The sequence below is a fragment of the Amyelois transitella genome, chromosome 4, assembly GCF_032362555.1.
Source record: "Amyelois transitella isolate CPQ chromosome 4, ilAmyTran1.1, whole genome shotgun sequence".
NCBI classification, from domain to species: Eukaryota; Metazoa; Arthropoda; class Insecta; order Lepidoptera; family Pyralidae; genus Amyelois; species Amyelois transitella.
In genome coordinates, this window is record NC_083507.1 from 4,191,196 (window position 1) to 4,205,620 (window position 14,425).

The window sequence follows — 14,425 nt, forward strand, 5'->3', positions numbered from 1 at the left end:
AACAATAGGTACCTTTAAAAGGAACTCAAAGGAGTACAATCTCTCTTAACCTTATCTTCATTTTTCATTTCTTCATTTATCATTTTCAATATTCATGTCAATCTAGCTATTTTATATACGTAGATATGTATTTATTTATTTTATGTAGTATTTTATTAATTGTATGTAGTCTGTGTAAGTTTATATCAATAGTTTATGTATGTATATTTAGTATACACTTATATCTGTAAGGTATGCTGCCCATCCGGTTTCATGTTTTACCTTTCATTACCCAAAGGTTAGCTGTAAGAGATTACTTAGCGGTATTTCCGCCTTTGCTCAACATTTTCGTAATATATGTTTCTACTACATGTGTATTTTATGGGCAGTAAAGATAATTTGTATTGTATATCGGTACCTACATACAATCACGTCTATATATCCCTTGCAGGGTAGACAAAGTCAACAGTCTTGATAAAACTGAAAGCTGTATGGCTCAATGATGGAATAGAGATTCAAATAGTAACAGGTTACTAGCTGTTAGCCCATCACTTTAAAGAAGAATATGAAGTTAAATATATTTTCCCTTGGTCGCCTTCTACGACACCCATGGGAAGATATGGAGTGGATCTATTCTAAAGCGCCAGGAAAGGAAGGCCAAGGAAAGGCCACATGGCCAATAGTAACTAAGTTACTTAAGTCACTAAGTAGCAAAATGTATGAAATTAACTATCGGAATTAAATATAATTTGATAGATGTAATGACCACAAATTAGGTCTTGTAAATTGCACTACTTTGAAAGCAGAAGTAGTAAAAAGAGAAACGCCTATGCTATTACGGCCACCTGTTGCGGAAGCTTGCTCACTTTCTGGGAAAGAACTGTCTCGCTATGCCATCTCCGCCTGTAAAGAGATTAGTGTGACGTTGCAAATTATTATATACGTGCCCATGTCACTGCGAACCGAACAAAATGGGAGGATAAATGACGGAAAGCTAGACCCATGTCAGACGAAGACAGCGTGAGAGACTCTAGCCCAGGCTAACACGCGATGGCGAAAAGGATGAAGTTGTAGTAGATACATAAGTAAGTTATGTTGACTTTTTAAGGCTTAACCTTGAATCGTTTTTTAAAAATATGTAAATGAATTTGTAAATAAAGATTAACGTACATAAATAATGCACTTTGTTTTATTAACAATTGGGAAATGTTACCCAATTGTTAATTAAATATAACAATTGGGAATTTTTATCTCTTGGTTATTGATATCATTTATATATCACTAATTGCAGCCTATTGATTGGAGGATTGATTTATTTACCAAAAGAGTAACCTTAATTTGAAATCTCGTATTTAACGTGGATGTACCACACCTAATTTCATCACAAACGGTCCAGCGGTTTAACTATAATCTGAATCATAGGGTATTAATTATATTTGATTTCCAAACACTTTTTATCAGAATGACATTGGTGATAGATAGAATATTGTTGGACCTTAGATTATAGCCAAAATAGTTAGGATATAGAACAGACGTATTAAACTTTAGGTACAGCTGTGATCGGACATGAACAATCTTAACCCTTCATTGCATGATTTTTCCTATTTCTTTTAAAATAAATCAGGTTGATGTAATTAATGCTCTAGATTAAAGGAAAAATATTTAAAAAAATCCTAGTATAAATAAGAATTTGAATTATTTAAAAAACAGTGATAAAAATTTACATCATTATACATTGTTACATATATAACTCATTACTAAATAAGTCAAAAGATATTGTTTACTTAATCTCCTTTATTCTAAATGATAATTTAAAAAACAATTATTATTTTTATTCAACCACAAATTAACTTCACATTGATTACACGAAATTGTGGAATAGCCTTTACATTTGGGAAATTTACACCGAAGTGACCTTTCTTTTTTTTTATTGTAATTCTTCTTCTAGTAGACTGGTACTAGGGTTTTGTTGTACGCAATAGTCATTTATAAAGTTGCCAGCAACAACAAATTTAAAGTTTACAGTTTTTGAGTACCTTTTTTTCTTCACTAAATGTTATGATTGAAATTTCCATCACCATGCAAAGAAGGGTTAACTCACTCATCCATCGATAAAATGAAGAACGGGAATCGAAGAACAAGTGAACATCTCTAGGCCGCCATGTTGGTCACCCGGTTTATTTATTTAGGTATGCAGGAAAAGTACATGCTTAGGGCACTTCCAAGCGCAATGGTTGGTAAACATTTTTTGTTTAATGTCAAGTCAAAAATCGGCGAAATTTTTCATGTCCCAAAAAAGTGCGCACCCTTTCTGACACTGACTGACCGTCAAGTAGCGAGGCGAGAGCACTCGCGCGAGAATGAACAGCTGTTTTAAAGATACATATTTCTACTTATTTTGTGGTGTAAAGTAAAAGATATTCGTTTTGATTTTCTTCACTTATCCTCCGTTCTCTAAAAATATTTGCCTTACACTATTATTAGTTATATATAATGCACAGAAATCTTCCCCAAAATAAAGAAGCTTTGCTGAAATCGTATACAACAAGACTTAAAGAAGACGTCAAAAGTATGCTAGAAAATTTTGAAGGTATGGTATTCATTTCAGTTTATTTCAAGTATTTTACCGAGAAATTTCCAGCATGATGTACCGACAACAGGCCTGAAGTCGCGGCGAAACGTTGAATGAATTTTGCTTCCAACAGAGCGAGGTGAAAATGATTGGTGGAGGCCTATCAGCAGTGGACGTGAGACTTACCGGTTGTGTATGAATTGTCTACTCATATTATTATGTGCGTTTTTTCTTAGGTCATTAACGTTATTAAAGACGTATTGTTCTATAACGTAGAGTGTATAGATCAAAAGAAACTATACACATAGAATATGAGAAAATATATATTTGGCAAAAAAATACACCATTACACATGAACGACAACATTTGAAGTCTGTTTATAAAACAAATATTTCACCTATTTCTTTTTTATTATAAATCTGGAATAATTTAAATCCTATGTAAGTAGATGTTACTCAACATGTTCTACCCAAATTAACCATTCTGGACCTTCCTTGTCTTGTCAAAGGATTGATAAATGTGGCCAAATAATAAAAATAATGACAACATGCAATGATGTAAAAAGTTGGCCAGCCCCACAAGAAGAATTTCACAATTTATACATTTACTTTACAGTTCCATAACCAAAAGGCAATAAAAAACCAAAAAACCCATATTTTATGTATTTTTATTTTTGAACTCTGGTCTAAATAACTATTTATAGAAATAGTGAAGTTTGATACATATACACAAAATATCAAAATTAATGCAGTGAAAGCAATTTTCATACAGTCATTCCCCAAATTTATAAGTAGTCCTTTGAGGGACGATTTGTAAAAAATAAACTCAGATATTCAACTTTATGTTAAACAAATTTCAACAAAATTGGTCCAGCAACATAGCTGTGAAAGTTTTAATGGAATATCTTTTGCATTTATAATATTAGTGTGGATATGTAGTGTACAGTCTATTTATCATTTATTTCTTTTTAGAAATAATAAGGTTGGCTAAAGGAGAAAGAGGGGAGAATGAATCCCAACTGAATAGAATGACACAAATAGAGCAAGATACATTTGAAATGCAAGTCCGAGCTGCTAATATAGGTAAATATATTTCATATTCATGATTTAGGTTCCTACTCAACACTGCCTCTGTAGCTTAGTGGTTATGCGCTTATTTGTGATACCAGAGGTCCCAGGTACAAATCTCAGCCAGGGCCAGGATGAGAAACAACCTTGTCTGATGGGCCTGGGTCTTGGATATTCATTATTAAATATATCATTGGGTTGGTATCTCGTAACACAAGTATATTATTGTATTATACTCAAATTTGAATTTATTTTGGTACATAGAAGGCATGTGATTCTGTTTTAAATTGTCTTTTTTTTACAGTGCGAGCTGGGGAATCATTAATGAAACTAGTATCTGATATCAAACAGTATTTAATATTGAATGATTTTCCATCAGTTAATGAAGCAATTACTCAAAACTCCAAACTCTTCCGCACCAAACAACAGGAGTGTGACCAAAAACTGATGTCTTTACGTGATGAAATTGCAGCAGACCTCTATGACTTGGAAGATGAATACTTTACTAGTATTTATAAATAATTGTAGAAGTCAAAATTCCAAATCTTTTGTGTGAAGTTCAAGATGAAATCCAAGAGCTTTATTATGAAGTTGGGGAGCCACATCAATTTTATCAGAAATTATTCAACCATCATGGAGGCTGTTTCAATAGACCATTCAGATTATTTAAATAACTACAAAATGCAATGTTTGGTTTTTGTTTATGTAAATGATATTATTTTAACACTTTTAAAATATCAGGATCTTAAATACTGTATGTACTGTACTGTACTATAATTTAACGTACATATTTTATAAGTATGACCATAATATTTTTATACTCATAGTTATTGATGGTTCTTTTTAAATATTTGTATCATTTATCCTTGCCAAATTATCTACAGTTTTACTATCGATACTATTTATAATATTGATATATTTCAGCTATCGATAGTGAGCTGGAATTCATGAGTATTTATTTAAGGAGAGCAGGTAGGGGAAGAACCCAGTTCACTATTGATAGGCATAAACAATAATAAGGAAAGTATTAATAGGACTATTGATACTATCCTTTATAGATTTTATTAATTCACTTTACTCATCTATTGATAGTGGACTATCAATTGGCAACACTAGGATCATTCTGTAATACAGCAATTTAGTTTTCCTGTTTAAAAAGTCATTTATTCTTCTTACCTAATTAAAAACATATTTTTAGGATAAAGTACATAGTGGATGGATATCTGCATAAATAAACAACATTTAATTTTATGTTTGTTTAATATTTTAATGTCGCTATTAACTTTTGACTATATAAATAAGCAAAAATTTGATATTGCATCTATTTAGGCGCAAATAGGTAATGGGGTCCTTCATGGGGATACTGTTTGACAGTTACAGGTCTACCAATTTTATAATCTTCCAGATATAAATATAATGTGAATGAAGCTCCAAGAACTCCAAAAAACCACATGCACTGTCTCAAAACTGAGAACCTAGGTTTCATACTGATGTCGTAACGATCTTCTCCAATTATCTCTGATTGAATATGCATCTGTAAAAAAAGAACTGAATCATCATCTTATCCTTAATGAGCACTCTCCCAAAGAAGACACCAGGATTTTATGGACACAATCCTATAATCAATTAGTCTACAACCTAGTATAGCATCTTACCCAAAGTATTATCTTGTTTGCCATATTGTGTCATCAATTGATGATAAAAAATATAATGGTACTCTTAGATTGAAAAGAGATAAAGTTACCTATTTTAAATTTTATAGCCATAACTAGTGACCTGCCTATCCAGCATCCATTTGGATAGCATTAATGCATACAAACTTCCTCTTGAACCATTCTATTAAAAAAAACCACATCAAAATCAATTTTGTAGTTTTTATTTTATTTTATTTATTCATTTGGAATAACAAACAGCTATATTATAAAGACATATTAAAAGTTATTATATGCCAAAGTAGTAACAATATAGCCCACACCGTTATTCACAGATTAGTAAACAATATTGGGGCTGTTAGTTTGACATGAAAAAATAAAATCATTCAAAACTAGGAAAAAAAACAGAGTAAACAAAGAAATTTAACATTGTGACGATGACAAAAAACAACTTTAAGAGAAAAGCCTAACTTACACATTCATTAACATGGTTGCAACTTTTCTTTTAAATTGAAATGTACTGCAAGAAAAAATGTCTACATTGATAAAAAAAAGTTTTAAAGCTCTAGCTACATACATACAGACATAGGGACAGATGCATGAAGAGATTGTTTTAAACTATGATACAATATAGCAAATATAATTTTACAGCGCTAATCATACATGGTCCACAAGACTACTAAACAATAACACTGAATGAAGAAGCAAAGTGTAGGTAGGTAATAAGGAAATGCTTTTTAATGAGAATAAGAAATATTGTGCAGAATAACAAACCGGTTCATTGAAGTTTCTTTTCAATTCCGGACAGTCGTAGGGATAGAATGGATCTTTTGAATCTGCTCCAATATCGGGTAATTTAGGGTAATCTCCATAACCCATATCCTCGGGATACGGATGATATTCCTCCAAAGTCATGCCATACTTTTTAGCGGCAGCAGCCCGCTCTTCCATTGTCTTGGGATAGGGACCCGGTTTGTACTGATAATTCCAATCTGTAAGAAATGTGACGTAACTAAGTATGTAGGTACTTTTATTTTATATAAAAGTATCAATACCGATTAAATTCTAACATACGGTTTCGCACAGCATTGCAAAATATTCCAACCGTCTTACGAACGGTATATGGATTTGACAAAATTGTCTTTTTAATTATAGAATTCATTTTTATTCCCTGATATTCTAAAAATTTTTGTATTGATTTGATAGATCAGTTTGGTTTGGCATCTGGGACTAGAAATCTGAATCGGTTCAATTGACATTGACATAGAATGCGTTTTTTTTATTAAGGATTCGGGCGAGGTAGATTTTTAGTAAGTATGTATGTTTAATTTAAACGCGACTTTCGAACCGCTGGTCTGATTTTGATGAAATATTAAAGGTTCTGTCAAAAAAATTTTTAAGTTTGTGTGGCAACAATCTTTTAAGAGTCGTTTTGAGATACTCACAATAAAAAAAAATTAAAGTATTTGCGAGATCTGAGTTCACGAGTCATGACGTAGATAATTAAACGGCACTCACGGCGCAGTGCAGCGTGCCACCGTTAGTCGCTAGTCGTCAGTCAGTGACACGTTCCACTGCGCTGCGCCGTTTAACTGTTTACGCACGCTTCGCGGGCAATGGCATACTCTTGTTCTTACTCTGCTGTTAACCTGGAAATGGAGTGAGAGGGAAGTTAAAACTACTAGTGGATCGCCTTGAACTGTCTATATTTTTTATTGTTCGTTCGTTCAATCCAGTCTGTTCAAGTCGGTCAGACTTAGGTCGCACAAAGTCGGGGTCCTCTGGGAGCTTATTTCCGAACGAAAGTTGATATGGATACGTACCTTTGACAATGACAAATGGATATTTGAAAAAAAAATAAGGGATTATAAGAACTAACCAGAGAAATTAAATTAAATGTTTATATATTTTCTATCTAACCTGTATAGATAGAATAGGTACTTAAATATTTCATGGTAAAACGAAAGGAAACAATAATTAATAGTTTAAAATAAATTTGATATTATAGTGAGTTAGTGATTACATGATGGGCAACGAGAGTTCTCAATTGCGTGGCTTAGAAATCGAGGAAAACGCAGTGGAATTGACAGATTTTTGGTCACAGTATCAGGCCACAATAAAAGATAGTTGCCGATATTTTAGTTTAAAGGGTGATGGCTCAGTATCAGTATTCAAAGGACAAGCAGCTTTGGGCCCTCTGTGGGCTGTGTCTACTCCTCTAGAGAAGTTTTCAAATGTAAAGTATACCTAGTCACTTCTTTTAAAAAATATACCTCTGGACAATAGTTTTTATGAAAATTTTGCCATTGCTTTTGTGTTATTGCAATTATGTACTTGTTTTCTTACTGCATATTTTGTTATCTTTTTGGGAGAGTTATTATTATAGAGTGCATATCTATTCATCTTCTCGGTAACCCTTGTAATGCACTCTATTAATAATGAGGAAAATATTTGTATTTTTGTATGTTTATAATGAATAAAATCAAAAACTTCTAAACTGATTACAAACATCCTTTTATCATTAGAAGAAGTAAGTGCTACATATACATATGGCTGCTTCTGATCATCAAATTGTCTTCCAAGAGTTCTAAAATTACATGTTGTAAAGGGCTATCCTCAAGAGATAAACATATACCATTGTGGACTTTTTTGTGGACCTTTTTAAGGTATAAATAAATATATTACACAGATTGAGTTAGCCTCAAAGTAAGTTCGAAACTTGTGTTTCGAGATACTAACTCAACGATACTATATTTTATAACAAATACTTATATAGATAAACATCCAAGACCCAGGCCAATCAGAAAAAGTTCTTTTCTCATCATGCCCTGGCCGGGATTCGAACCCGGGACCTCCGGAGTCACAGACAAGCGTACTACTGCTGCGCCACAGAGGCCGTCAATGTATACAATATTTAGTACATTATTTTGATCTATCTTGTAGAGTTCACCCAGGAATCTGGAAAAAAAGCACTTCAAAAACCTTAATGTAAGGGATGAATACGTCAATGCCAAATTGTATGTTAAAATTATTAATGAACTGCTGAATATTTTATAAAGAATTTTATTTATATATTTTTCTTTCTGATTAAATATTGCAAATTTTAATGTTTGTTCACTTAATTTAAACCTATAGGTTCATGAAAACAGTATGTCCACTCACGCATTTGCTGGAAAACTAATCTCTTACAAAAAAATGCTCATATGCAACTTAATTCTGTCAAAATGTTGGATAAAAACAGTACAAATCTCTTGCGTGTTTATCAACACTTTAGGACCACCTGTTAATTAAGATATAAATAGTTGAATGTCGACTATTTTAATCAGGATTTTATGTATTATTTGTTTTATTAATTTATTCCATAAATGCTGTTTTTATGAACTGATTTACGAGAAGCTATCAGTGCGATGTGGGTAATTTGTTATGAGATGCGGAATCGGTGAGTGACACAAGTTTGGATATAGTGTGGCACAGGTAGGAAAGGAATCTATGCTTTTTGTTGTATGTCTATGTTTCGGTTTCATCAGTTTTTATTTCTTTATATTTAACAGACTGCTGTTTGTGTCACACCTTCCCGACTTGTGTCACATTTAATATAATACATAAATTTAATGTTCAGCTTCGGATGGTGTCGTTTTATTCAATCGCTTTTGATCTCATCTTGTGCGATTAAATCTTAAGTGTTATAGGTATAACTATATCTATTGACTATTATATATATTGACCTAGGTAGGTCTATAGATAGATAGATAGATAGTCTATCATTCGTCTTGGTAATATTATGTAAAATACAATTAAGTTTTAGACGAATGAAACCAGCCTTTGTCAATATAAACTCTTAATAGCTCCGAAACCGCCACTAAAGTTGCACATAATATATTGCTTATTAAATTCAGTGACGTGTTCTATACAGATTATGATCATTGTATTTATAGATTCTAAAATAACATAAAATATTTTAAGTGGTAGGTACTGTTGACTGCAGCCCTCGGCTAGAACGTTCATGTTGGTGTTTAAATGGATACAGGAACAGTGCATGTGGAAGCAAAGGTTTCAATTTTATCCTTAAAAATATTATTCAAAGGAACTTAATTTTTTTCTCTTGTTAATTTATTAGAGAAACACAGGCACTTTCATAATTTAGGAATTATTGTGATAAAATTTCTCTGCAGATGCTTCCGTGAAAATGTCCCTTGGGAACAGTAAATAAATACTTTTTAAGTACCTAGTGCGAAGTATGCAGTATTAATACCTTTCTTCTAAGTACATGCAAAAATTTAATATTGGTTGAGTGGATAAAGTATGAAGATCTTTCATCCCGAAAAAAGGAATGTATGTTTCCAAAGGATTTTCTATGAACTTTCTAAAAATACCTGTGAAAACTATGTTTGGCATGGTCCAACTTATAAACTAATAAACTAGAATTTCTCTCCCACCTTCAATACACAGGATATGGTTTTTTTATTAAGATTCTCAGCAACAGCTAGTGTACTAATAAATTAATCACATGCACTGAGCAGATTTCTTATTTACAGAATTTGCTTAAATATCGCCACCCATGTATTGTTCACTATATATCAGCATGGCAGCAAAGATCAATTTTTCACCTAGCTACAGAGTTTGTGCAGCCTCTAAGCCAAGTCTTGACAGCTCAGACACCATTACAGAAATGTATAGGGCTTAACAATATTTTGAGGGCATTGGTATTCTTACATGAACAGGTAATAATTAATTGGTTTTTTAAATATGTCTTACGTTAAAATGAACACTTGTTTATCCACATACTCAGAACAGAAACTGAATTTGTATTTCTTTTTATAGGTTTGAATCTTTATTCAATAACCGATTATAAGATTTAGCGGTATGATTTAGCAAACTAATTAAGTTACCAGGTTGCCTCAGGAGTACAATGGCTACATTTCAAAGATGTGGCAACAACATATTTAATTATTTATATTACCTATTTAGTTATTTCACTCCTTATGAACTTATGGAGAAATACAGTCTATTTCACAAAGTACCTATTTCAGAGATTGTGATAGGTTGCAATTGCAAGCCCATCACATAGGCAGAAGGCTAGCAAGTTAGTAATGATATCTATACTAATATTATAAAGCTGAAGAGTTTGTTTGTTTGAACGCGCTAATCTCAGGAACTATTGGTTCGATTTGAAAATTTTTGTGTTGAATAGACCAGTTATCAAGGAAGGCTTTAGGCTATATAACATCACGCTGCAACTATAAGGAGCGAAGAAATAATGGAAAATGTGAAAAAAACGAGGAAAATTATTCATCCTTGAGGACTTCAATAATGCTCAAAATAACTATTTCACGCGGACGAAGTCGCGGGCACAGCTAGTTTATTATGAGATTTATTATATTTTCATTTTTAATCTGATTTACTTTGATTGTATCCATGATTTTTATATTTTAAATAATTTCAGGCGGGTATGTCACATAACAATGTAAGCATGTCAGCAATATATGTAACAGGGGATGGACAGTGGAAACTTGGTGGCCTACAATATCTTTGCCCTTTCACTGATTTGACATCTGCATATTTGAAACATGCTAGAATTCACAGGTATATGACACCAAACTATTACCTTGGTATTTTGAAATAATTTTGCTATGCATCCATGCTGATGAGAAAATATTTATATGTTTGTTTGTAATTAATAAACTTAAAAACTACTGGACCAATTTGACCGAAATTGCATTTCCCTAGAATATTTATTCAGGAGCAATGTAGGGACAGAAGCCCAGCATAAAAAATTGTATTTTACAATGCTTTTTATAATTTTTTTCAGATATGATAAAGCAATAGATCCTAATGAAGATTCTTTTGAGACAAATACCACAATTGATCAGTATGGGTTTGCTATTCTGGTAGAAGATGTCTATAAGAATAATAAAGAGGGTAAATATTTTGGTTACATATACAAATTTAATGTACATCCTAAAATATTAATATAAAAAAAAACCGTTCGACCACAGATGCTTTTAATTCTTTGGGTTCTGAATCTGACAGACCAAGGATTTCACCATGTTCATTTGGCCGCGGATTAACTTAACAACTTACTAAAATGATTAAATTTGGTATGGGTATTTATTGGAACTAGAATTTATTGTATTATGAATTTAATATATTCGGTATTTATTAAAAGCTGAACTTGGCCTGTTTATTCATATATGTGCAAATTAATGGGAATAAAAGAAATTTGAAGGTTAATAACAGACTCCCGTTATTAAAAAGAAATTTCAAAAAATGTTAGCCAGTTATATATATCTTGAGTCTTGAAATCATTAAAAGTTAGTTAATTAGAGAATATTTTTTTTTGCAGATGAAGTACCACATTTAAGGGAATTTAAAAAATATTGTCAGGAGCTTCTTCAACACCGTGATCCCACGCATAGACCAAGCTTGTCAATTGTACTTCAACACAATTTCTTCAACCATGAATTTATAACCATCTATAAGTTTTTAAACTTTTTGCCACTGAAAAATGAAGAAGAAAAATGTCAGTTCTTCAGTAACATTTTGGAGAATCTTAAATGTTATGATGAGGAGACTGTTGCCAAACAACTTAGTGGTCTTTTGCTGTCTAGACTGACGATGTTGGATCAAACAGCGCGAAAAGACGTTATTCCTTATATTCTCAAACCTAAAAATGGTAATTAGAGTCAGAGCTATTCTTATATATTACTCACTATCTATATATCACTCATAGATAACCTTCAATTCAAGAGAATTTTCTTTGATCGCGCCTGTTACGTTCAAAATTTTTCTTAGATCGAAAATACTGTAAAACCTGAGAGGATGACTACGCCATAAATGCTTGACTGGCCGAAAACTGTAAATTTGGCCGGACAGGTAACTTAAAAGCCTGACCTGACCGTACTGTAAAAAGTATTTACCTACCGTACAATTCCTAGGTAACGCTTTTGACAATCACAATATAACTATGTAACAAAAATGTTTTTTAATTTACAGAGCGGTCTCAAAATTGCGATCAACCTGGATTATTCAACCTTGGTGTATTCAAGGAACATGTAAAGCCCAGATTAATACAACTATTTGGTGTGAGGGACAGTCAAATTAGATTATTATTACTATCCCATTTTTCAAAATTTGTTCATGTCTTCTCACACGAAGAGTTGTCTCAGCATATTCTTCCAGAGGTATGATTCTTTATATGTTTAAAAATTCCATTTCATAGTTATTAAGGACAGGTTCTGACATTAAAACAGCAATGAATTGGTCTTCTCTTATTTAAATTTGTTCCTGAGATAGTTGAACAGAAATTATTATATACTTATTTTAGTTTGTAATAATTTTAGTCTCACAGATCAGTTGCGCAAGATTTAAGTATTAAGTTTTAGTTCCGTAGTATCATCATAAGTACTGCTTGTGTATTAAATGAAATTTAAAAAATATATATTAGCACCTATATTATTCCTATGTAGCTTTTGCATGAAAGATTTCATAACTATATGCATACTAACAAATTTTTGTAGTATAAATGAATAAAAATATATATTTCAGCTCCTACTGGGTATCAAAGATATTGATGACAATTTAGTATCAGCAACACTTATCTGTTTAAGTGAATTAGTGCCAATATTAGGAGCTAGCACGGTAATTGGTGGCCAGCGATCAAAATTCTTTACAGATGGGAGACCTAAGTCAAAAGCCACAGGTGATAAATTGTATGAAAAAGACATATTCTCAACGAAGAAACCCTTACGAGATTTACCATGTTCTGAAACTGCATTTAACAATGGAAATGAAATGCAAGAATCGGGGTACATAGAAACGTCATTAACATTGATAGAAAGGCCATCACCTGTTGGGGGAGAATCTATTGATGACGAGATAACAATTATGGAATCTGCTATGAATAAAGGTAACAGTGAAGAAGACTGGAGTGACTGGGATAATACAAACCACAAGCTTACATTAGCAGAGTCTGAAGATATCAATGTAAAAGTCAATTTAGTTGATAACCAACTTCATCACAATGAAGTTATACCAATAACGTTATCAAATGTTAGTAGTTTAAGAACAACTCATTTGCAAAAGGCAGCTTTGGAAGCAAAGAAAAACATTGTAGATATATCTGAATTGGATATTAAAAACCAGAAGGTGGACAGTCGTAAGAAGAGTAATGAAGACTTTGATTTCTTTGCAGACATGAAACCTGTTATAGAAAAACCTAATATTGTAAATGTTTCCCAAAATAACCTTATTCAAGATTTTAGTAGTAAGTTAAATTTTGTCCCAGATAATCACGAGGACGAAAATGAAGGATGGGGGGACTCATGGGAAGACTAATAAAAATTGTTAAATTAATTAATAAAATAGAAAAGAATATAATAATTATGAGGATACATTTATGTTATTTTAAAGTATCTTCACTTTTAAAATAAAACATGCATAAATGAGTCAAGGTATTTCTTTATTTTCACACTGCTGCTACAAGCGGTTTCAATTTAATTTTGTGTTGTACATATCATTGAAAGTTATACCTGATTAGTGTTTATTTTGTAGGTATGATATTACCAAAAGTGTAAAACTATGTATTTCATACTTTAAGGAAATTTTTAATATTGTTTCTAATCTAGTTTGTAGCTACTTACTTTAAAGCAATTGAAAAGTCCAGCAATCATATGATTTGTGATGTGTTACCAAAGATATTGAATTCTTGAAAAAAAAAAAAAATATCTTAATAATTATATAACCTTATTAATTACACAACATTCCTCCATTTTAGTATTAAAATTATTATGTGTCATACTTTACTGTGTAACTACGCATTATCATATTTAACATATCCAGGGACAAATACCGAAGATTATTTCTTTTTAAGCGCAGCGATCAATTTATCTGTTTGAAATTAAATTTTGACCGCACATAACAAGAGATTTTATACAAATTCAATTACCTACTCATATTTTATACACTCATAATAATAATACAGTGAGAATTTTTTTACTGTGTTATAATATTTTATTTATGAAATTATGATAGTTACTTTTATGTGCCTAAAGTTTGTTTTGATTTATCCTAACAATAGCCACAGCAAGCAAAAAATTGTGAATGTTTTACAACCACTAAACGTTTAGTTAGTTTTAGTACATTTAATTTTTTTGTTT

General features: G+C 31.7%; 3 protein-coding genes across 3 annotated transcripts; 2 read left to right on the forward strand and 1 right to left on the reverse strand.

Annotated features, from left to right (window-relative positions):
- Positions 1-2,208: 2,208 nt before the first annotated feature.
- LOC106129461 (mediator of RNA polymerase II transcription subunit 22) lies at positions 2,209-4,869 on the forward strand. Its single transcript, XM_013328028.2, has 3 exons — positions 2,209-2,569; positions 3,523-3,633; positions 3,923-4,869. Exons 1-3 carry the CDS (start codon positions 2,473-2,475, stop codon positions 4,138-4,140), a joined length of 426 nt encoding a protein of 141 aa, XP_013183482.1. The 5' UTR covers positions 2,209-2,472; the 3' UTR covers positions 4,141-4,869.
- LOC106129460 (NADH dehydrogenase [ubiquinone] 1 beta subcomplex subunit 8, mitochondrial) lies at positions 4,860-6,505 on the reverse strand. The gene is made up of 3 exons (XM_013328027.2): positions 6,345-6,505; positions 6,045-6,262; positions 4,860-5,152 (listed from the first exon to the last, which is right to left on the reverse strand). The coding sequence occupies exons 1-3, from the start codon at positions 6,430-6,432 to the stop codon at positions 4,940-4,942; spliced, it is 519 nt and encodes a 172-aa protein (XP_013183481.2). The 5' UTR covers positions 6,433-6,505; the 3' UTR covers positions 4,860-4,939.
- Positions 6,506-7,082: 577 nt separating this feature from the next.
- On the forward strand, positions 7,083-13,714 carry LOC106129417 (protein-associating with the carboxyl-terminal domain of ezrin). Its single transcript, XM_013327973.2, has 7 exons — positions 7,083-7,506; positions 9,806-9,991; positions 10,714-10,853; positions 11,080-11,189; positions 11,614-11,943; positions 12,264-12,451; positions 12,816-13,714. Exons 1-7 carry the CDS (start codon positions 7,294-7,296, stop codon positions 13,602-13,604), a joined length of 1,956 nt encoding a protein of 651 aa, XP_013183427.2. The 5' UTR covers positions 7,083-7,293; the 3' UTR covers positions 13,605-13,714.
- The last annotated feature ends 711 nt before the right edge of the window (positions 13,715-14,425 follow it).